We start from the raw sequence: 22,021 nt of genomic DNA, 5'->3' as shown, positions 1-22,021 counted from the left end.
AATATATATTGGAAAAAAACACACATAATCTGCCTTCTCAATTTCTCATAATCATTTTTGGAAAAACTATGCATGGATGACATCTGTTCCCTTAACACAAATCTAGTCTCAATTTCGTCCAAAATTATGCATATACTCTAGTTGTTCTACAGAGGTATTTCTCTGAAAGGTAACATGTAAGGAAATACTTTGTTAGATTGCTTTAGCGGCCTCCTTTCAGGAACAGGTGGGCAGTTCTCACTTTAGTCAGTCTAAATAAAAAATCACTGGGCCTTATTTTTTTAGTTTTCTTTCCTCTATAAAGGTCACTGCTGGTTAAATGACTTACATCTTCAAAATTCGAAGGCTGTATTTCTCTCTCAATAACAGGGAGAAGTGTTCCAAGCCTTTTTTCAAATTCCACTCCCTCAGCTTCAGCAAACACACCACTAGTGTGAGCAGCTAGCCTCTTGTGCACACTCTGTCAATAAAGACAAAATCGTGTTAGTAGAGGGTTAGAAAACACACACAACTCCCAGCTAGCACCACTGGATTTTGCTTCGAGGGAAAGAGGAGGGGGGGCGAGGAAAGTGTGGTGATTCATCCAAAACCAAGCCAGACATGGGAGAGTTACATGTCCCTGTTGCAGCATCCAGGCCTTCTCTGGCCAACACTGCAGGGCTGATGTCAGGGGCTGGGAATGCTATGCAGTTGTTGAATAATAACCTCAGTTCAATGAGTTTCTGGCTGAAAAAACATGTTTATTAATCAGCAATTGCAGGAGAAGTTGCCAGCAACTATTTGACCAGTTCTAATGTATACATATTCACTTCATAACTTATTGTTCCAGTAACACACATCTCAAAATCTTACTGGTTACAGTAATTCTACACGAGATAATCACACGAGCATATCATTGACATTTCAATGGCCAGCAAGCATGATTATACTGCTTACAATCAGTTACATTTTAGTCTTATCGAAAACTAAAATAGAATATATTCCCTTTAGAAACTTTCCAACAGAACAGAACGTCTCCACCTTCAGGATTCCTTTCTGCCTCATTTCTTTCCTGACATGAAATCCTTAAGAAAGTTGGAAGTGGGGTTCAGCTGTTACAATCCTAACCAGCAGGACTGTGAACAACTGCTGAGAGTTATTCGTACTTGAAATAAGTTGAAACCATTAAAAGAAAAAGCTGCCTGGCCTATTCCCTTTCATCAGCTTTCAGAAGCAAGACCAAAATTGGTGGATTAGGGCTTAAATTCTGCCCTAAGGCAGCAGACGGGACTAAAAATAGAGCTTGTAAACAAAGCCAAGATGAATCTCCAAGTGAATTCCTGGAACATCTTACAAAGGTTTTTGAATGACACTTTCAAATAACAGGCCCAGTTGCAACAGCCACACAGGCATTAGGGGCCGCTTTTGTTCAAGGACTCCACCCGAAAGTACAGGAGCCGCTAACACAGACTGCAATTGTCTGGCAGCCTGAATCTCTTACAGGAAAACTTACAGGAAAAGAAAACCATTGTATACAGTGTCAAGTTAAGAAGAAGCAGAGGCAAGACTCCTGGCTTCACAAATTCAACATTCATCTTCACATCATGAGTGAGGTAGAGGTCTTAAGAGCGGTGCAGCAAGGGGGTAGGGCTGTCCAATCTGCCACCCCAGCCATGGGCCAGTATTTTATTATTTCCGGGGTTTGCCATTAGTGTTGGCAACCATGACCATGGAAAAGTCAGTGCCCTTGCTGACCTAAACAAGGCCCTGCAGCCTTGGGAGTGTCTGTTGCTGTGCTGCCATCACAACCATTCCCTTTCTCTTCTGGGCCAGTATAGTGGTGACACCCCACCCCCACAGCACTGGGCCTTCCCACTTGACCTCTGCCCCCTTGTATTAATGGACCCGCCACTGGAGAGGGTGATGTCTCCTCCTTTCTTCTCTCTCCTTCTCTGCTAGACAAGAGGGCAGGCAGCAATGGCTGCTCACATGCCAGCCGGAGTAAACAGTGATGGCTGCTGAGGAGGGTAAAGCAGCCAGAAGCAATAGCAGCTGACCATTCACTTGGGTGGCCAAGCAAAAAGCCACAATGACCAGCAGCAGCACCTTTTTGGGTGTCAGGGCTGTGCCGGAGAGGGGAACCACTGGCCAACATCTAGCTGAGCACACCCCAGACCTGGAACCAGCCCTACAAGATTGCAGCCACTTTGCCATGCGTGGGAACAGATCAGCCAGAAAGGAACCCTGAGCTGACATAACCGCCCCTGGTGAGACAAACGATGGCAGAAAGCCCAGTACCTTCTCACTCTTGAACCATGAGGCAACCAGAGAGAACATCAGGTCTCTTTTCTCAGGGTTGAGCTTGCAGAGCAGTGACTTGATTGCCAGGGCCGCCATCTTCTTACACTTGGTTGAGTCGTCATTGACTATCATCATACAAAGCGGCACAAAGAACAGTCCACAGTATTGATGCAATAAGCCCTGGAGGATAGGAAAAAGTGAAAATAAGGGAATAAACATAGATGCAGGGGAAGGGGGGGGAAGATGTTAACACCCTCCCCTCACGGATGGCATCAGTGATCTTTGGGTGGCCAATCTCTGTATGCTGACAGCATGACTCAGAAGCAAGTTTCAGTGAGTTCAATGGGATCCAAGGAAGCACTGCCAAGACTTTAGCCTTCAATGATTAAGGCTGTAATAGAACGCTGCCTGCCCAGGTTGAAGCAGAAATGGCAGAGGCTGTACCTCACAGCTCATGAGCCAAAGGTATCAAGTCAGGGACCTGGGCTTGAGAATATCAACTCTCATCCACTGCTAATGAGCTGAGAGGACTGGATGGTTTAACAAAGAACTAGCCTTACTACATGCAACCCATTAACCAAATTACCGCACCCCCATTACAACCTATGAATCTTAACCCTTACCGAACTCAACAGGAGTGACTCCTAAGGAGGTCAAATATTAAATACCACATGCATGGATTTAAATGCAGTATTACCTGAGGGAACATTTCAAAGATGGAAGCAATCATTTCCAGTGCAGATTCCCTTCCTGTCTCATATTCATAACTATGGTGAGATAATTAACAGTGCAGTTTGGTTAGTGCAGGGGTAGTCAAACTGCGGCCCTCCAGATGTCCATGGACTACAATTCCCAGAAGTCCCTGCCAGCGTTCGCTGGCAGGGGCTTCTGGGAATTGTAGTCCATGGACATCTGGAGGGCCGCAGTTTGACTACCCCGGGTTAGTGTCTTCAAAAATAGTTAGAAATACATACATTTTCACTACAGCACCTCAAACATTAAATATATACTATATAAAACACACTTTTAAAAATACTTTCCTATCCTTGTTTGGCAAGATGTTTTTTATACCCCACTTTACACTATCTGAAGGAATCCCCAAGTGGCTTACAAACACCTTTCCCTTCCTTGTCTCACAACAGGCATCCTGTGCGGAAGGTGGGGATGAAGGAGCTCTAACAGAACTGCTCTGCAAGAACAGCCCTAAGGAAACTGTGACTAGCCCAAGATCACTCAGCTGGCTGCATGTGGAGGAGTGAGGAATCAGACTGGGCTCTCCAGATTAGGGTCCACCATGCTGGCTCTTGGGATTTTCTTCTCCCTTTGACAGGGACATTGGAAGGGAAAGTTAAACACGTGAAGTTTTGCTCATAACTGTGATGCAAGAACCTCCCGGCATACCAAAGGTATACACTGTGAACATATTTACAAAAGGAGAACGGTGGGTACAAAAAGGCCATAATTGTTTTTCCTCTGCTCCACGGAAAGTTTTGTGGATGGAAGGGAATGGCTCCTGATGCTCAAACTCAAGTAGATGTGAAAGTCTTGGCAGAGTTCATGGGTTGGATCCAGCTTCCCTCAGCAAAATTGGGAGTGGGAGGTGATTTCCCCCTAGTCCTTTTCTCACTGCAGAAGGCTAATTGCCTGTCAAGCTGTCTGTCTCAAGAGCAGCTATATCTGGAGAGCTCCAAGAGCTACAGCGGAAGGAGGGAGGCACGACACTTCCCTTCTACAGGTGGAAATAACTTCTGAAATGGAACTCTGCATTTCACCCCAATGTCTCCCATTTGTTTATGCAGTTCAGGCATTTTCATTTCCTTCTGATATTGCTGGGGTTTTATTTTGAGGTCTTGGGCCTGAATGATCCCAAATAGTCCATGGCCAGAAGAGACCCCCATCCAAGCCAGTGAGAAAGTGTCAGTTTTGCATTCTCTCTTTGTTGATAATTATACTTTCAACATTCTCTGTGTACTTACTTCAGCTGAGCAAAGATGTACTCTAAGTTGGGTTTCAATTTTTTACCAAGGGGATAATCAAGAATATATTTCAGGTAAATCTGGTGGGAGTAAGGCAAGCAAAATTATTTCTGTGAAAAAAATTATATATAACATTTTTCTAGCCCCTCCAGTGATTAAAGCATTTCATCCACATCACTTAAATTTGTACAACAACCCTACAAGGCATGCTAGAAGAGAGCGAGAAAGTGGTTTGCCTAGCACCATCTAATTACTTTGTGGCTGAGGCAACACCTGAACCAATGAATTCCCAAGATCACTGCTCATTCTTTTAACAACTATGTGACACTGGGTGCCAGAAGTCAGCTTCCTGCTGCTAAAGACACATCTCTACATAGCTGTCTACATTACAGCATTGTAGCAGTGAAGCATCTCTTCCACAGGGAGCCTTCACTTCACATGGATTACATTACAGCAGACTGCCCCCACCTTTAGTTCCCAGGTTGTAAGGACAAGACATCAAAAGTCAAGTGACAGGATGGTGAGCCAGAATTATGACCTCATCACTGTCAAGGCAAGGCAAGAGTCTGAAAACACAGGACAAGCACCAAGAGAAGCTGCTGGTCCTTCCCAACAGGAGCAGAAATGGACAGCTGAAGATACAAGACCTAGCAGGTGGGAGTTCTACAACCTACCCAAGACCTCTGTGCTAGACAGCCAATTGCCAGCAGTTACCCTAAGAGCCATTGCTTCAGGGTAAAAACTGTGTTCAAAATCAAATGCCTTCTGCTGTAAGCCCTGCTTATGTCCAGGTCAAGTTAAAAGTAGTTTACCTGGGTGTAAACCAAGTTGAATCCATTAACTAAACACTACACTAAGTGCAGTATCTTAATCAGTTCCTGCAACAAACTCTGCAGCCATGACAAAAAGATATCTGTTAAAATGATATACACTGCTGCTAATGTTATTACTAATGGACCTTTTAGGAACAGGTCTAAGAATAAAAACAACTGTGGGGGAGGGGACCTTTAATTTCTACAAACCTGTCTGCACTGGATTCGAACTTGCTCACTTTGTCCTGTGATGGCAAAGTTTGCAACTTTCTGCATGACTCCATCAATTTCAGGCACAATCAGTTTTCTGGATAATATAGCCTAGAAACAAAAGAGAAACAAATGTGAGTCAAGGTAACTTTTCTCTCTACTCGTTGCAAATGCAAAACAACTTACACTATTTCACAGGTTTTACATGATTTTTACATATCTTGAAATGTTTGTGGAGAACCAGAAGTATCACTACAGCACCTTATCTACCTGAGGAAATTAAGACTCTCAGCCATGAATTATATGTGGACCCGTGTCCCCTGGGCCCACAGGGTACCTGCTAACTGTCATGCAAGTGATAAACTGAAAGAAAGAAAAAGTTCCATGTTTAAGCTGGCACAACAGGATGACACACAGCCTGGTGAAATCAGGGCCCTGCAGTATCTTAAAACAGTTCTGCAGAGCTGTTCCATTGGGCCTATGGTTAAGGCCTGGAAGAACATTAAAATACTACCTGACCTCTCTGCCTAAGCCCAGATAAAAATGCCGACTGACAAGCAATATTTTGTATATTATTTTCCATCCATCTCCATCAGAAAGGGAGCCAGTATTGTTTTGTGCTTTTTCTATTTTTAGAAGGCTGTATTTTACATAATTTAAGGTTAAGATTTCTGTTTCAATTGTAGAACTTTTAAATTCATATGTAATTACCTCCCCTGAGCCTTTGAGAAAAATCATGTTAAAATATGGTAATAATGAATAATAATAAAAGACAGTATTCAGGCCCTCTTCCATACAGAGCTTGTTTTGAACCAGGATCATGAATTCCACTCTCTGAGGTCTCCCTTCCTACTCAGAAGACCCTTTCCTCAACCACAGGCAATTTTAATTCCTCAAAATGCACATTAAAAATATAAGACACCCAAGCTGTATTTAGGGCACAATGCTCAGCTCAAGTGAGATTTGGCTTCATTTCAACTTGAAGAAACAAATATTTAAACAAAATCTGGTATGGTGTAATACCTTCAAGAGCCCAAAAGCAGTGGTTTGTCGTAAAGAGTCATAGATATCTTCTTCCGCGTATCCAAGCAATACTTGAAGTTGTTTATCTGTTAGGTGACTCTTCGTGTTCCTCACAAGCAGAGACACACACTGCAAATCAGAAAAAGTGTAATTATATCCGGGTGATGTTCTGCACAGTCCACAAAATTGAAGGTTTTTTTTTTAAACCTAACCCCTGAAGACTCTTCCACTCCACAAATTATCCACACTTCTGCTGCTTCTTGCAGGCCAATGGATTTGGAGCGAAAATCGATTAAAACTTACTTTGAAACAATTTACGACCAAATGGAAATTCTGGCCCTTGGCTGCTCCTGGTTTGGCAAAGTCCTTCAGCAGGAGGAACAGATGCTTGATCAGCTGCTCCATGTTTGCTTCTACAGCTGGCAGAGGAAACTTTAAGATCCATAAAAGGGACTGCAGAGCACCTGTGACCACCTAGGAGAGAAGGGGAGGGGCAGTCATTCCAGTCAGGCTCTTGCAGCTGCTGCCTATCTTGCCTTTGGCCACTCCAACAGAATTAACATTCTTCCCCCCAACACACACAACATACAAACACACTTCCATTTATATTGCAAGGAATTCCAAACATTTTTGTTCATTATTACTGCCTAAAATGCAGTTTACACCAGGGTCTGCACCTAAGGACAAAATGTGAAGGCCTTGAAATAGAAGTGTCGTTATTCCCTGATGCAGAGAAAAGCACTCTGTGTCAGGAATCAGGCAGAGGTTAGCTAGTAGAATCCGTGATAAAGAAGCTTCCCAGATCTCAGGCAGAGTGAAGATCCAAAAGAAAGTCTTTATTAAACAGAACAATACAAAAGGCTAATGCATGCCAAGACTCATTGAGCAAACGCCTTGGCAGAGACAAAGGCACAATAGACATTAGGATGTAGTTATAGGGGTGACCAAGCAGGGGAGGGGGCATGAGGGTCCAGGAAGGCGGGAAAGGTGAGATGCAAAGTTCCCAGACGAACCAGATGGCCCAGCTTTGATCTGAACTGTTACTTCTGTTGAATCTCCAGCAAGACAGGCAAGGTCCCCGCAAAGCAAGGGAGCCCCACTGAGAACAACTTTGGAATGCAGAGGAGGCCAGGAACCAGCAAAGGGATTTATGGTTTTATGACAACCGACCAGGAGGAGACCAGGAGACTGATACCAAAACAGGGGGCATGAACTGGGGTTCATGACACTCTGGTTACCCAGTGAAAATTGTACCAGTGACTTTATCTTCTGTATTCTTCTCCGCAACCATAACGGTTAGAAATATATTTAAATGGAGCCAGACAGCCGACTCAGGCTTGTTCTGTTATCTAAGCTGGCATCTAAGCAATCAGTAGGCAAAAGGTGGGAATTCTCCCAATTTCTTTATTTACTTTATTGGCAGCATAAAGCAAAGAGCCCGGGGAGAACTTCAGCCTTTGCACTGCAGACAACCCATTCCACCTAATTTCAGAATCCTACCTTAACATCTGTGGACTGAAGGCAGCTGATCAGCAGCTGTACAAAGGGATCCAGCATTTCTAGAACATGCCCATCTGAAGAATTTATTTTGGACCTCTTCAAACTCATGTGGAGCAACTGCACAGCAAAGAAAGCCAAGGCATTAAACACACACACTCAAATGAAAACAAGGGAACGTTCAGGTTACAAAAGCCGGAGGCTGCACGAAAGTAATTTAATATGAGAAGAGTCTTCAATTATGTCTTGGAAATGTAGCCGTGATCTCAACAAGGGGCCTTACAGGCAGGCAAAGGGGATGCAAGGGGATACAGCCCTTATACACATATAGGTACATATCTGGGCTGCTTATGCTGCCAACTTGAAAAGAAACCTCAGAAAGTCCCCCTCCCCAGGGGAGGAATGACCTATAAAATGATGAATATCCCCACACTAAACTACTTACTACCTCAGATGTGAGGATGAAGAATGAGAGGTCATAATGGCACAGCCAGTTTTCAGAGTAAATTATGCAGTGAGGTAGGGCATGACTATCGTGCCCAAGGGAGTACAGTTCCTCTCCTCCCCCCACACGCTATCACCCATCCGGTTATTAGAAAAGTAACAACTAGCAGAGATGTATTCCACTACTAGAGATGCTTTTCTCCAGTTCCCGTCTGCCACAGAAAAGCACCTTCACTAGGTGAACTGATCTGTGAGATCCAGCTCATAAGTCAGAGGCGAATGTCTGCCTACATTACATCAGACAAGAGCTTCTGCTGAAATGTCTGGTATGCTCCTTACCCGTAACCCCGACTCAACCAAAATGTGCATGTTTGTCCGGCTGCTCACTGGCGCTTTTTGCCCTCCTCGAACTGGAGGCGGTGGAAGTAAGAGGCAACTCTCAGGTTGCAAGCGAGGATCCAGAGGAGCTGGGGCTTTTGTTCTGAAAACAAGCATTGATAAGGGAAGGTAAAGCAAATCCTTGCTATGCCACTCTGAGCCAATAAAGATACTGCCCCCCCCCCATCTCTCTGCTGCCCAAACAAATTGGGGCCGAACTTCTCACGAATGCCTGAGAATAGGTCCAAGTGATTATTTCCGAGTAATCTCAGCGACTTCAGTAAAAGTGCTTTGGAATAAGAGATTATTAATGGCACCTTTTGGGGCCAAAGTGAAACTCTGACCCTCACACTGAGGGCTGTGCTTTGTGCTCGGGCAGAACCTCCTCCCTCTTCCTCGCCTTGTCTGCTCGGATCTCCTCTCTCGCTGCCTGTAAGTAAGCCACAGTTTGCCATATGTCCACATCAAGGAAACATGGGGCCTGGTTTAAATGTAAACCCCAATCTGCATACAGAACTGCTTCCCCCAGTTTGAAGAGCACAGCAAGCAACTGTTTACATGAACCAAGAAGCAAGAGAAGGAACCAGGAGGAGGATGCTGAGGAGCATGACTCACATGCCTGAATCAAGCCCCACATGTCTTGGGCACTCAAGATCCAGCAGATTACTGCTCACTTGCTCAAGGAAAAAGGAACCTTGGTGGAAAGGGCAGGCTATAAATTTAAATAAATAAATGATTTAGCTTTAACATGGCTGCACCAGAAATAACAGAAGTAAAAGTTGGGCTGGAGGAGGGGAGGTGTGCGTGGGATTTATCGCATTGGCTGTACTTACGGTGACTTCCCTCTATATATCAATATATATTTAAAAGGCATTACATCACAATTTAAGGAGTGGTTCAAGAAAGTAAATGAAAAGAAGTTTGACTTTATAAAAAGCCGTGACTCCTGCTAGACTTGCCTTGCTTTCTCTGTTATTAGTGGCAGATTTTCACTAATCAGGCCATGGCTCAGCAGAAGGATACATTCGGCAGTCATTGCTGTGTTCATGACCAATCCAGACACAACGCGGCGTAGAGTCTCATGCACCTTCCGGGACATCTTTAAACTTGTAGTATTCTCTAAAACCTGCAAGAAGTCAACATCCCCCACATCACCTTAACACTCCGGAGTCTAAACGGATCTGGTGATTAGGGAGGAGTAGGCTTGCACTCGGGAGTTCAAAGTTCAGGTCTGCATTCAGTCGCAACCCTCCATGCCTAACCTTGCTGTCTCACCGCCTAACCTACCCTCTGATGGATGTCGTGAAGGCAAATGGGGAAGGGGAGAATGCCCACCAACCACCTTGAGTTCCTTGAAGAAGAGTTGGTTCTTATATGCCGCTTTTCTCTCCCTGAAGGAGTCTCAAAGCGGCTTACATTCGCCTTCCCTTTCCTCTCCCCACAACAGACACCCTGTGGGGTGGGTGAGGCTGAGAGAGCCCTGATATCACTGCTCGGTCAGAACAGCTTTATCAGCCCCATGGTGAGCTCAAGGTCATCCAGCTGGCAGCATGTGGGAGAGCGCAGAATCGAACCTGGCATGCCAGATTAGAAGTTCACACTCCTAACCACCACACCAAACTAGCTCTTGGAAGAATTGGAGGATGGATGGATGGCCATACTTAGCCTGCCCACTGCTGCACATGCTGAAACTGCTGCACAAGCCAAAAAGGCACAGCATTACCTATCCCTCCTTTTTATTTTGAGGGCTACCTCAAGCAGGTCTCCTCAAATGAAATAATGCCACACACAAATCCTGCATCAGCTCACACACACAGTAGGTTTTAAACTTTGGGAAAAGGGAGCAGCTTTTAACTAATTGATTTTAAATCCTAAACCTAGGTTATCTTTTGATTTAAATTTTAATTTATATGAAAGGTGAATGGCAGCAAGCAGGGAGTCATTCAAGGAACTGAAACTCAAAATGAATGCTCCACCAGGCTCCCCTGAATGTCCTGAGGGCAAGGCTAATGACATCAGCAACCGAGGCAAGAGAATTCTTGAGTAGCCACAGGCTGTTCATGGACAGGAGTAGGTGTGGGACAGGGAGCTGTGTTGAAAGTGGTACTAATAGTTGGCTCTGCCATTGGCCAAGCCCATAAGAAGCACTCTGGGCTATGAGATCACAGTCCTGATCTCTAAATCTCTGAACTGCCAGAGCAATAAAGGTAAGGACACTCACTGCAGAAGCTCCTATGTCTGGCACCCCACTGAAGATCAATTGTAGACTCTTACCTCTTTTAATGGAAGAATAAGCTTAGTCACACGGTCCTTTCCGACATACTTGGCAAGAATTTCATAGGAATCGTAACTCTTGCTTCTGCGAGCTTCCATGGCTTTGGAAACAATGCCCTTCACTTCCTTCTCTTCAGCAACCTCACCAAACAGTTCATGATTGAAAATCTTGTCAAAAGATATGGGACAGTTAGCAGTAGAAGGGCAGCGATTGTTTCCTCATATCCACGGCTGAATATACTTGTCTGTATCTAGCCACACACAATGCAATCTTAAGGGCACTTTTCTGGATGAGAGGACAGCAAATTCTTCTGATTCCCACTCCTTCCCTTTGCCCCTCTGTACTTCCTGAGGCCCCACTCAGCATCAAAAAAGAAAATCGAGGGAGATTCAGTGGCTGAAGTAGGAGAGTAGAAATGATTAGAAATTGCACTGCCTTCTACAAAAATGTAAGTGCCCTTGAGGCTTTGCAACTATGAGGTTGGACACAGGCCATCAGCACCAAAAGTTTAACGCTTTGATCTGAATCCCCTCTCACTGAAGGAAAAGAAGATCAGAAAAGGACGTTCAGGGGGGAGGAGGACCACACAGAGTCTCCAGCTCATGAAAGCGGTCAGCTCCTGAACCAGGATATCTGGTGACTTTATAGAAAGCCAATAGTCAGTGTGGTAGAATGATTTCACAGTCAGACTGGGGAGACATGGGTTCAGATCCTAAGCCATGAAGCTCACTGGGTGACCTTGGGCTAGTTACACCTCCCCACCCTTACCTACCATCCAAAAGCTTCTTGGAAGGAGGGCAAGACAGGAAAAAAATGCCACAGGTAAATAGAGCTGTAACCATCCCAGTTCACCCAAATTAACTCAAGAGCAGAGGCCTGGGCTGAAAGAGCTGTAGGGGAGGGGAATCTGCTGGCATTGTTTTGCAATCACTTGCACAAATGTTCACCCAGGACTATAATTAAGTAGTCTCTGTAGCAGTTCTCAGACTTCTACCTATGCCAGAGGTTACGCAAGCTCTTGTGCAAGCAGGCTGCCTTGCCGTTTACTTTAATTAGTCTTAGGCAGTGTTCCAGGACAAGGCACCCAAGAGCCTTTCCATAAATGGGAGACGCAGAACCCCTTACAAAAGTGCACCTTGTGATCCCAACTCAAGACCTGATCAGCAGAACCAGAGACTGCAAAACTTAGTTTGAAAGAGGAAAACATTCCACCTGTTTCTTTTATTACTAATCTGGGCTCCATGATGAAGGATGATCTCACCCAAAACAAAACAAAAAATAACCCCCAGCATCAGGAAACTTGGGGTTGTAAGCTCAAGCCAGCAGTTCACGCCTCCAAAACAAAGACTCCTTTCGCACCTGACACGGCTGCCAAGCACCAGTTCTGAGTAACTTACCTCAATCATAAGGTCTAAGCAGGGATCTAAATCACCAACAAGAAGCTTATGACTGGCAAGGCCTTTCAGCAAGAGGTGGACAGTGAATGTCAGCACATGAACCTACACAAGGAGAAGAAATCAAATTACTTTCAGGCTGTTCGGTGGAAAGAGAGCACAGAAGCATCACTGAGCTGGAATACGGATGATGGCAACATCATTCTGAGCAGTTTCAGAATTGCTAACTACAAAGTCAACCAGCTGTATAAACCAGCATTTCTCTAACTTCTGGCCAACCCTGACTTCTAAATTTAGTCTACCTTCGAACTCAGTATCAATTGGGATCCTTGGACTGAGTCAGCAAGCAAAGGTTGCCATTACAAAGGAGAAAAGAACAAGGTATCTCTGATCCTCTTCTTCAGGCCCACACAGGAAACACAGCATTAGCCACACTTCTTCCCAGATCTGTTGTTGAAGTGGAGGAGCAGCAGGGCCAAAGAAGACCCTCTGCTAAAAGGTGTTCAAACAAACCATGTTTTGACAGCTATAGGAGGAAGGCTCCAACTGCCTTAGGGTTGTATCTCCACGCACAACTTTTCCTCACCCCTTTCAGGATTCTGTCCCTCTCTACAGTGTGATCTACCCAGCCAAGAAAGCAACAGTTCTGAGTTGCCCGGTGAATTCCTCCCTCTCTGATCAAGAATTTCAAGGAAGAAGAAAACCAGGACTGTACTTGATAGCCATGAACAAGGATCGACTGCATCTCTTTTAAGATGTACTGGAAGTAGTGTGCTCCCAAAGCCTCCATCATTTTCATCAGGGTGTTACGAGCAATGTCCCGAATTTCCTGTGCTCTGTTTCTCAGAAGAGAACAGACCTTCAGGAAGATGCTGGAAACAAAGAAGGGCAAAAATCACCAGAGAAGTCAAACAGAGGAGAACTGAACATACACTGAACTGGGCAGGGCTGCTGTTCAGGATTACTCTACGGTTGCTCTTTAGGAAGTTAGCAGCATGCTGTATTTCTACTGCTTAACTCCAACAGAATTAACATTCCTGAGAGAAGAGGATACCTTGGCAAATTTTCTTCCATGACATCTTTTGGGAGAGACTGCATCAGCTTGACCATTGCAAAAGCCAGAGGCACCCGTACCACCTCTTCATCATTCACAACTTTGGATTTCACAAGCTTGTGCTCTTCATCTCTTTTTACCTGCAAGATTCAATGACAGACCTCCTCAAAATTAATTACTAGAGAATCTGACTGACACCTCATGTTGCACAGCAGCCTTAGACCTATGGCTAAACAGGAAAGCTGTGCTAGCTGCTGAAGTTACATTTTTAGTAACAGATTCTTCAGAAACATGCAGGCTAAACATATCCAGTCAATTAAATCTGACATTTATAAAAGCTTTCAGTGATACAGGGATATGGTACGTGGCAGGGGGGGCGGGAGGGAAGAGATGGAGAAGGCACATGCTCTATTTTCAGATAAAAAAGAATTGGATAATCACAGCTGAAAGTTGTCATATGCCCACTGTGGCTGGCAAATCTCCCGCCTCCAACACCCACTGCTTGCCACCACATCAGCAGTCAACAGGAGAATTTTGTAAAAACAATCACTGGCTGTGTAATGTCATTTCCATGAAAAATCCAGAAGTGACCTCAATCCTCTCTAGGAATTGCTGGGGACTCTATGGTAAAACCACAGAGTTTCCAGAAATTCCTAGAGAGGGCTGACTTAGTTTCTGGTTTTTTACAGAAGTGATGTCAGACCACTGCTGAAAGCACTGCCTCCCATGTCCCTGGAATCACCCAGACTCCTATAGGCTTTTAGGCACAGTTTGGCACCCAAATATGGTTATTCCTATGAACAATAATGTATATGCATATATGGGGAAAATCACCTTGAACCAGAGAATTTAATTTTCTTTTTATAGTAAGAGGAAGTTAGTAGGAAGCCAAGCAAGGCCACCATTTTTGACCCATAGATATCATGCAAGAAAATTTTGCCTTTCATGGGAGTCATGGGAAAAGGTGTGAGTAACTCATATTTTTTCACTTTGGGATTGCACCAATTGGGAATTCTAAACACCTTCCTTCTGAGAAGATACAGAGGTTCTACCCACAAAAATGGCATTGCTGGCTTGCAGCCAGGGCTACTTCGTGGGCCTCCATTGCTGCTGAGTGGATGGATAGTTGGATGTTATTCACCAAAGTATAGATCAATCGTGGTGGCAAGCTCAACACAAAATCTAACAGCCTTTCCTCCAAGTCACATTTGCTGGTGAGTTTGAGTCCGGTGGGGGGACGCTCTGGAAACCTTCATATCTTATATGACCACCAGAACTTCAGCCACTTAAAGTCAAGATATATTTAAATCATAGAAATTCACCTTTGCAATGAGACACCTGTGCAACTTCGGCAAGATGTTCCCAGTTACTGTTTCTTGAATATGTTTAATCAGACATTCCAGGTCTTCCTTATTCCTAGGTAGGATGGAGATGGCCTTTGTAGCTTTCGGGCAGTCCTCATTTTCTCTGTTACCAAGCTGATTAGGCAGAGAACCGTTGAGCTCCTTCTGCTTATCAGCACCCTCTGAAAGGTTCTCGGTAAGGTCTTGACCATCCTCTCCATCACTCAGTTCCATCTCCAGAGCTTCATTCTCCACTTCAGCCTCAGCATCCATGACTCTGACATCTGCTGGGGAGGTGAGGAAGACATAGCTCATTCACTGAGTTCAACTGGAGATGTCAGAATGTAGCCTGGGGCCTCATGAATTCCAAAGATCTCTGGTGACAGATGTTGTGGAAGACCCCGAAAACCAGCTGTCAGTCAGAGCAGACAATACTATTAAGCTAGACGGACCAATGGTTTTACTCAGTATATGGCAGCTTCACATACTTAAAAAAACTGTGATTATTTTGGAATAAGAAAGAAGTTCTTCACAAAGATGTCACAATAGCCATTACGGATTGCACCAAAGCCTAATGGAGGATTTGTAACTTTCAGCAATATGATCCCATTTTATAGTGTTTAATAATAATTAGTAAATTAATGTTCATCAAACACAAATGGAATAAAACAGCTTTTTAATATAACCTGCTTTTCACTACCAAAAACATTAGAATCACTATCAAATTTATTGTGGCCCAGTGGCTGTCCATTACATCAGGCACCGAAATGAGAAGTTTACCTTTATTCTCAGTCATCTCGAGTTGCTTTTCAAGAGCCTCATGGTCAAAATGAAATGCTTCCAGCACCGTTACTAGCACACTGTCAAAAAGATTAGGAGTAAAAAGTTGTATTCAAAAGCTTCCCACTTTTAAAACAGATCATGAAGTCTGGACCAAAAGGACACAGAAACCCACTCTGTACTTTCCAGCATAATTTCATTTAGCTGGTTTAAATGGTATTCTTATCACAAATTCATGCAAATGTATGACTTGTGCTGCTTGAACAACCCAAAAGCAAGAAAAAAATGTAGTCAACATTAACATATGGACATGTCCCCCACCCCCGCCCTGATTGGCGGGGATCTCTTTCAATTTGCAGTGCTCAAAACTGCCCCCACCCTTAATACAGACACACCTTTGAACTGAAATGCCACAAACGCCACACCACTGTCACCAGATGCATTTTGGGATGGGGGCAAGTGATCATTTCTTTGTGCCTACTTGTGCCAGCCTTTGGGGTCTTTGTTCCTGTTTGCACAGTCATGTGGTTTAATTACTGTGCAAATACCCAATGGCACAAAAGCATTTTTTTAAAAGGTGAACAAGTAGAACAAGAACTAGGCAGCCAGTTACCCTGCAAAGGCCTGGGCACTTGCTACAACCACCCATTCTTTAGATTCAACAAATACGGAAGTGTACAGGATGGGATATTAGGGCTAATGCAAATGCAGCCTGAGGCAAAAAACATCACCAGCAATAGCAAGACTCTAAAGAATGGCCCAACTTGTTCTGCATACCCAAGAGGGTAGTGGGACTTGTTCTTCTCGAACAACAGCTCATCTCACTGCAAAACATTTGAAATTAGACTGCAGGGTTCTCTCAAGGACAACCCGTGATACAGAACAGGAGCTTGCTGTTCAAAGAGATCCAAGCTGAACTTGCCCAAGCCTCAAGAAGTCAAGGGAAATAAAATCACATGCAAAACTGAAAGTGACTTTCACCCCACCTGACACCCAGTTTTTGATTGATCTGTCCAGTCTGCAAGACGTGTATGAAATGTTTCAAATGATAGAGGTACGCCGACCACGAAAGATGTCTGCAAACAGCTCCTACCATTTCAACTGACGCCGTTACCATGTTTTCATGCTACGGAACAAAAAACAAAGTCTTCTCAGGTTCAAGCTATACAGGAACCTGCCTAAGCCAGCAAAGCATACTGGGTGTAGCATAGAGACTAAGCAGAGCTACATCCTTCTAATGCCACTGAAGTCAATGGGATGAGGAGGACATAATTCTGTTCAGGGCTCCATTGTGATCAAGGAGCAATCTGGCTCAACTGCCACCCGGGCCACAAACTCAACAGTCACTCTCTCAACCTCTTCCTTTCATGGACAATCTGGGGACACGTAAACTAGCCAACACTGCTGATATGTTGTGATGACAACAGCAAGGTAACGTTATGAAACTTTTGCTAAATATTAAAATGTCTGTTGATGTTCAAATCCACCCGGTCTAAAACTGTTTCACCTTCCAAATATCACAACCATGTGCCTAGCCAGTACACAAGAGTTTATTTTTAGATGTTGCATTGCACTGTGGAATTAAACAGGCAGTACTGCCGAATTCAGATCCTAACAAAGGTTATGGTCCATTCAAGCCTCATTAAAAAGGCATTTCAAAGCCAGTCAATATTTTTAATTGTCACATTTAACTCCACACTAGAAAGTTACTTGAGGAAAAAGGCTTAATGTAAACAATCCAATTCCAGAAGACAGTGAAGGTACTAAAAATATTAAGAATTAATCTGAAATAAATGCCAGTATTCAATTTTTCATTTTAAGTAGGCTAAGTTCTCCTGTGACATAAAAATCAACTATACTGTTGGCAGAAATGGCCAAATTAGCTTTCCCCCGTTATATTGAAAATCTCACCTTGAGCATTTTCTCATCAAAAATTGTTGTTGTTGCATAAGGCATAATGTAGTTCTGAAGAGATTTGGAGGACAAGATTATTTTCCCTTCAGTTATCTGCTTAGCCAGTTTCTTCAACGCTCGTGCTCTTCGGTGGATCTGAGACACAAAAGCATTCCATTAATTGTTATGATTATTATATTTCTAAACCAACTCTCCCATAGGGCTAAACATTTAGCCAACTATTGAAGGGCTGAAACAAAGACAACTGATAATCAAATCCATTTTATTTTGAACTTGGTCTCAAATGATAGATCAAAAAATTCATACAACGGGGCCAGGTACAAAAAGATTTCCAGTGGCAGCAAGCCACCATTACTCCTGGGCTGATGGGGAGGCCTGACTAGGAAAGCAGCAGAATTTCTGCAAAACCCCACAGAATCTGTGCAAAGGTGTGGGAGTGGACACAGGCTGCTTTTATTCCTTTCTATGGGACCTGTGATCATGGTTCTGGTGAGTGTTGGGCACCATAAGTAAAACTCATAGTTGCATTTGTTTTACAAGGTAGAGGTTTTTGATTTTCATATCTATACACAGTCCAAAGTATTACATTTCCATGATCATGAGTATGGAATGACATTGCCTTTTACCTGAATATGTTTCATATTTTCAAAAAAGTCCATCTCTGGATCATGGCAGTCAGTCAGCTGGACCAAGTCCTGAAACTCTGGGTGTTTGGGGAATGCTTGAATCAAGGAGGAGAGTAATGATGTGTAATCCTGCTGAACAGTCTACAAGGAACGGGGAAAAGAAGTCAAGACATAACAATACAAATGAAAAATAAACTTTCCTACTTGGATCCACATTGGATTCTTTTGTACAGAGGACAATGTCAAGCACCTCTTTTCCAGAAAATGCACTCCATCTCCTTTCCTCCTGTTTATGCTAGTTAATATAGATGTAACCCTTGCATACAAGATACAGTGGTATAGGACCAATGTATGTAGACAGGAGGCAGAAGCAAGCATGCATTTGCTATATGCATCATGCACCTCTATGCAGGCACAAGCTATACATGTGTAGGCTCCATCTACCCAATTCAGAATGTTTCCAGTTGTTCTACAGCACATATAAGCTAAATGCAGCAAGTGTTTGTGGGGCTCTTCTCTATGAGATTCAAGCCACTGTTCTAGCCATTTGAGATCTACTGTACATCAACACTCTCTCCCCCTCATTGCCTTCAGAAGTGATGGGACAGCCTTCGAAAGAGCTAGATACTTTCATCTTCAAAGGAGCTGGAAAGTGGGGAGCAATTACTCTTTCCAGCATGCAGTGACTGCAGATGTTTACTCAGAAGTAAACCCCACTGTGTAGTATGCAACCAATCTTCTTGCATGAAAGTCACCCCATCTTCCGAGACAGACCACCATGTAGAGCTGGGTTATTTACCTCCGTCTTGCTCTTCAGACCTTTCCTCAAAGCTTCCAGAAGAGTGCCCTGGATTACTTCCTTGAATTCCTCTTCCTTGTGGTCCATTTCAGCTAACAAGCTGATAATACCATTCAAGCAGAGGATGGCACTGTCACTCAGAGCCATCTCCCCTAACTGAGGAAATACAGGTATTATTGATGACACAAAGGACAGCAACAAGGATAAAAAAAATGACATTGAGAATACTCATTGTGTGAATGAATATAATTACTCAGGAATCCCAAACCAGCTCCCAAACAGCTTGAAGCAATTGTAAAGGGGATCATATCCCCAGTCAATGTTCGTCACTCATAACATTACTGTGCACCTTTTACCATCTTCCTTTTCCTTCCTCCAAGAAAAAAGCCAAAGCCGAAGTCAAATCTTACTCACATCTCAGCTACATTCCAATGTCTCCAACCAATCTGTGTTTTTTTTGTGTGTGTGATGGGCACAAACCTGGCTTGTCACCAATGTGTGCATTCTCCCCCCCTTACTGAGTTCCAGAAGCCCTGAAGCAAAGTCCAAGCTGCTGGGCCACCCAAAATGCAGGTTTCCACCCCACAAACCCAGGGCAAACTGGGTTTTGATTCAAGACTTCAAAAATCATAAAGCCTTCATACATGCACTGCCTGAGAAGGAAGGAAGGATGGAAGTATAGCAACAAGCAGTGCAGCTGTCCATGATGAACAAATACTGTCCTGCTATTTTAAAGATTAAATTGATGGAACTGAGGTGTTCTAACAAGTGCAGCGAATGACTTCCTACTGCCTTGAGGCAAGGCCAAAAACTGGGGTCTGTGGGAGAAGTCCTTCCCCTTTCAGGAATCACAAAGATCAGTGAACCTGCCAGCCAACAGGAGCCGCTCCATCCAAGAATGGAGATTGCCCCACGCATGACCACTGGAAAATGGAACTGTGGAGCAGTTGACAATAGAAAATCACAGCTCCCAGTCACATACAGAGTGCTGTACATTACTGTATATTTGTTTGGACCAATGACCACGAGATGATGATTGCCATCCACCACCATAAAATGGAGGATAGAGCTACTCCCCGGTTCCCAGCTGCAAAAAACTTCAAACCATTGTTCAAAGGGAACCTCTAGTAGGCCACAAGCTAAATGCTAACTGGGTAAAAATGCAAGCTCAAAACATATGCCTAGGAGAGGCTTATGGCTCTTTTGTACAGGAAGCATAGTGAGATGAATGGGAATTCGTGGGAGAAAGCTGGAGCATATGAAGCTGCCTTATGTAGAGTCTATATTGGCCAACACTGCCTCCAACTAACAGGGATTCTCCAAGGCTCCAGACAGGGCTCTTTCCCAGGGTGCTAACTCTTATAATGCTGGGATTGCATGCAAATAAATATTTCACTGCTCCTAAAAAGATAAAGGAGTTGCAAAAATGGAACAGATTCTAAAGTGCATCATCAAAGTCACAACGGCCATTTTTGTTTCCATGCAGGTATTTCTCACCTGTATTGTGTAGAAACAGTTATGCATAACTGGAATCAGGTAGTGGACATCCACGGTTCTCATTTCCTTGATATGAGAAGCAACAGCTTGAAACGCTGACAGACGGATGTCAAAGTCAATATCATCCAAATGTCGTGGATCGAAAGCATTCAACTAATAAGTCAGACAGAAGAACTACTAAGATCTCAACAAAAAAGTTACAAAATGAAAAATGGTACATAAACGTCAGAGAAAAGATCACATACCTGAACAGTGTCTGTAATGTATTTTAAATCACTCTCCAAATCCGACAGAGTCTTTAAGAAAATGAGGGGAAAGACCTTTAGTTAAAAATACATTTAACAAATTGAAAATAACAGCTACTTTATGTACAAGTCTCTTCCTGGGTAATCACACCTGAGTAAGCAAGAAACACAGACAGCACAAACATATGAAGACTAGACACTGGAGCCAAATAGAAACTTGTGCATTTTCTGCACTCGATGGGACATACAAATGGCACAGTAATGTGACCGATAGATAGCCAGTTGTAGAAACTTGTTCTATTTTTCCTATACTGAATAGAAATGACACAAAGGAATCATCTTCCTGAATCATCTTTTCCCTAAGCTTCGGTTTGCTTGCTTTTAAATTTTCTTCATAAGTGGCTGCATCTGCCTGAACATTTTGGTTGCTGTTTTTCAGTACATTCTTCAACTTTACAATACGCCTTTTGGTCACTAAGCAACCATAAGCACCCATGTTTTGTGAACTGTGAACACACCAATCTTGTGTCCCAGCTGTGCCTCACTTGTTGCTCAGTCATGTATGTTGGTGATGTCTCTTCGGAATGCTTTGCCGTCTGCTATGAAAACTTGGTTCCCCATAGTGCCAGGTATCCCTGGGGGAAAACCCTCTGAACACTCCACCCTCGTCAGCTCAAGCAGAGAAGAGAATGGGAAGAAGGATAAAAAAGGAAGAAGCAGATTCATGAGGGAGAACACTGGCGCTTTAGCGCCTGAATCGGCCAGTCTCTCCCGGTGCAGCGAGCGCCGCACCACGGGGGGAGGGGGGCAGGCGCAGGCTTCAGTGCGCGGGGAGAGACCGGATGCCGAAGCGCCCTACAGTAGAGGTTGGAGAGGCCTGTAGGCCCTGCTGTGCTCCTTGTCGCAGAGCCTTAGTGAGAAACTGGATCAGAACATAATCAAATCTCTTTGAGGCTCAATTCATTTTTGCTTGAACTGCGAAAGTGGGAAGAGACAGGTGGCCCATCATGAATGGAAACTGTAACTGTAGTTTATATATATACCTGGAAAACTGTGCAGAGAGTCTGACGAGACAGTTTGTTCTGAACAACAGAAAATAGTTTTGCCAGAGGTTTGAGGAAGCCTGCTGGATTCAGGCAGTGCTTCAGCAGATTTCGAACTGTTTCCAAGATGTCAACCTCTGTATCCTGAAAGAAACAGTTGTGAAGCTAATGTTGTGAGAAGGGCCTTTATGCAGTACTCAATGAGCCTTCAGATATCAAACATGATATGTCACAGGTATCAAGCAAGAAATAATGAAGCACCGCAACCCTCCTTCCTTGCTTCCACTAGCAATACCTTTAAAACCACCTGATACATTAACTAGAGATTAAGATTCAGTTGTCTGTGGACAGTTAACCACCATAAGATGTTTATCACATTGTTCTACAAACAAAGGAACACTTCAATAAGACAAAGAGCTCTGGAAAACGAA

The 22,021-nt window shown here is 43.7% G+C and overlaps 1 protein-coding gene across 2 annotated transcripts in view; it reads right to left on the bottom strand.

The window, feature by feature from the left end:
- UTP20 (UTP20 small subunit processome component) overlaps positions 1–22,021 on the bottom strand; it is a 67,274-nt gene that overhangs the window by 4,798 nt on the left and 40,455 nt on the right. Inside the window, exons 33-55 of one of the 2 annotated variants that reach the window (XM_077339171.1) lie at positions 21,591–21,734; positions 20,548–20,598; positions 20,303–20,455; positions 18,806–18,961; positions 18,007–18,147; positions 17,378–17,515; positions 16,453–16,592; positions 15,467–15,546; positions 14,666–14,973; positions 13,344–13,483; positions 13,005–13,161; positions 12,293–12,394; positions 10,895–11,062; positions 9,580–9,746; positions 8,582–8,723; positions 7,802–7,918; positions 6,605–6,775; positions 6,302–6,430; positions 5,279–5,389; positions 4,257–4,336; positions 2,978–3,047; positions 2,278–2,460; positions 329–460 (exon numbers count right to left, since the gene is read on the bottom strand). In XM_077339171.1, the coding sequence (XP_077195286.1) occupies positions 329–460; positions 2,278–2,460; positions 2,978–3,047; positions 4,257–4,336; positions 5,279–5,389; positions 6,302–6,430; positions 6,605–6,775; positions 7,802–7,918; positions 8,582–8,723; positions 9,580–9,746; positions 10,895–11,062; positions 12,293–12,394; positions 13,005–13,161; positions 13,344–13,483; positions 14,666–14,973; positions 15,467–15,546; positions 16,453–16,592; positions 17,378–17,515; positions 18,007–18,147; positions 18,806–18,961; positions 20,303–20,455; positions 20,548–20,598; positions 21,591–21,734 (3,180 nt within the window). The remainder of the gene's footprint in view (positions 1–328; positions 461–2,277; positions 2,461–2,977; positions 3,048–4,256; positions 4,337–5,278; positions 5,390–6,301; positions 6,431–6,604; positions 6,776–7,801; positions 7,919–8,581; positions 8,724–9,579; positions 9,747–10,894; positions 11,063–12,292; positions 12,395–13,004; positions 13,162–13,343; positions 13,484–14,665; positions 14,974–15,466; positions 15,547–16,452; positions 16,593–17,377; positions 17,516–18,006; positions 18,148–18,805; positions 18,962–20,302; positions 20,456–20,547; positions 20,599–21,590; positions 21,735–22,021) is intronic. The other variant, XM_077339172.1, reaches the window with a different exon arrangement.

The sequence above is a fragment of the Paroedura picta genome, chromosome 5 (genome assembly GCF_049243985.1).
Source record: "Paroedura picta isolate Pp20150507F chromosome 5, Ppicta_v3.0, whole genome shotgun sequence".
Lineage (NCBI taxonomy): Eukaryota > Metazoa > Chordata > Lepidosauria > Squamata > Gekkonidae > Paroedura > Paroedura picta.
This window is presented reverse-complemented; position numbering and strand designations above follow the sequence as displayed.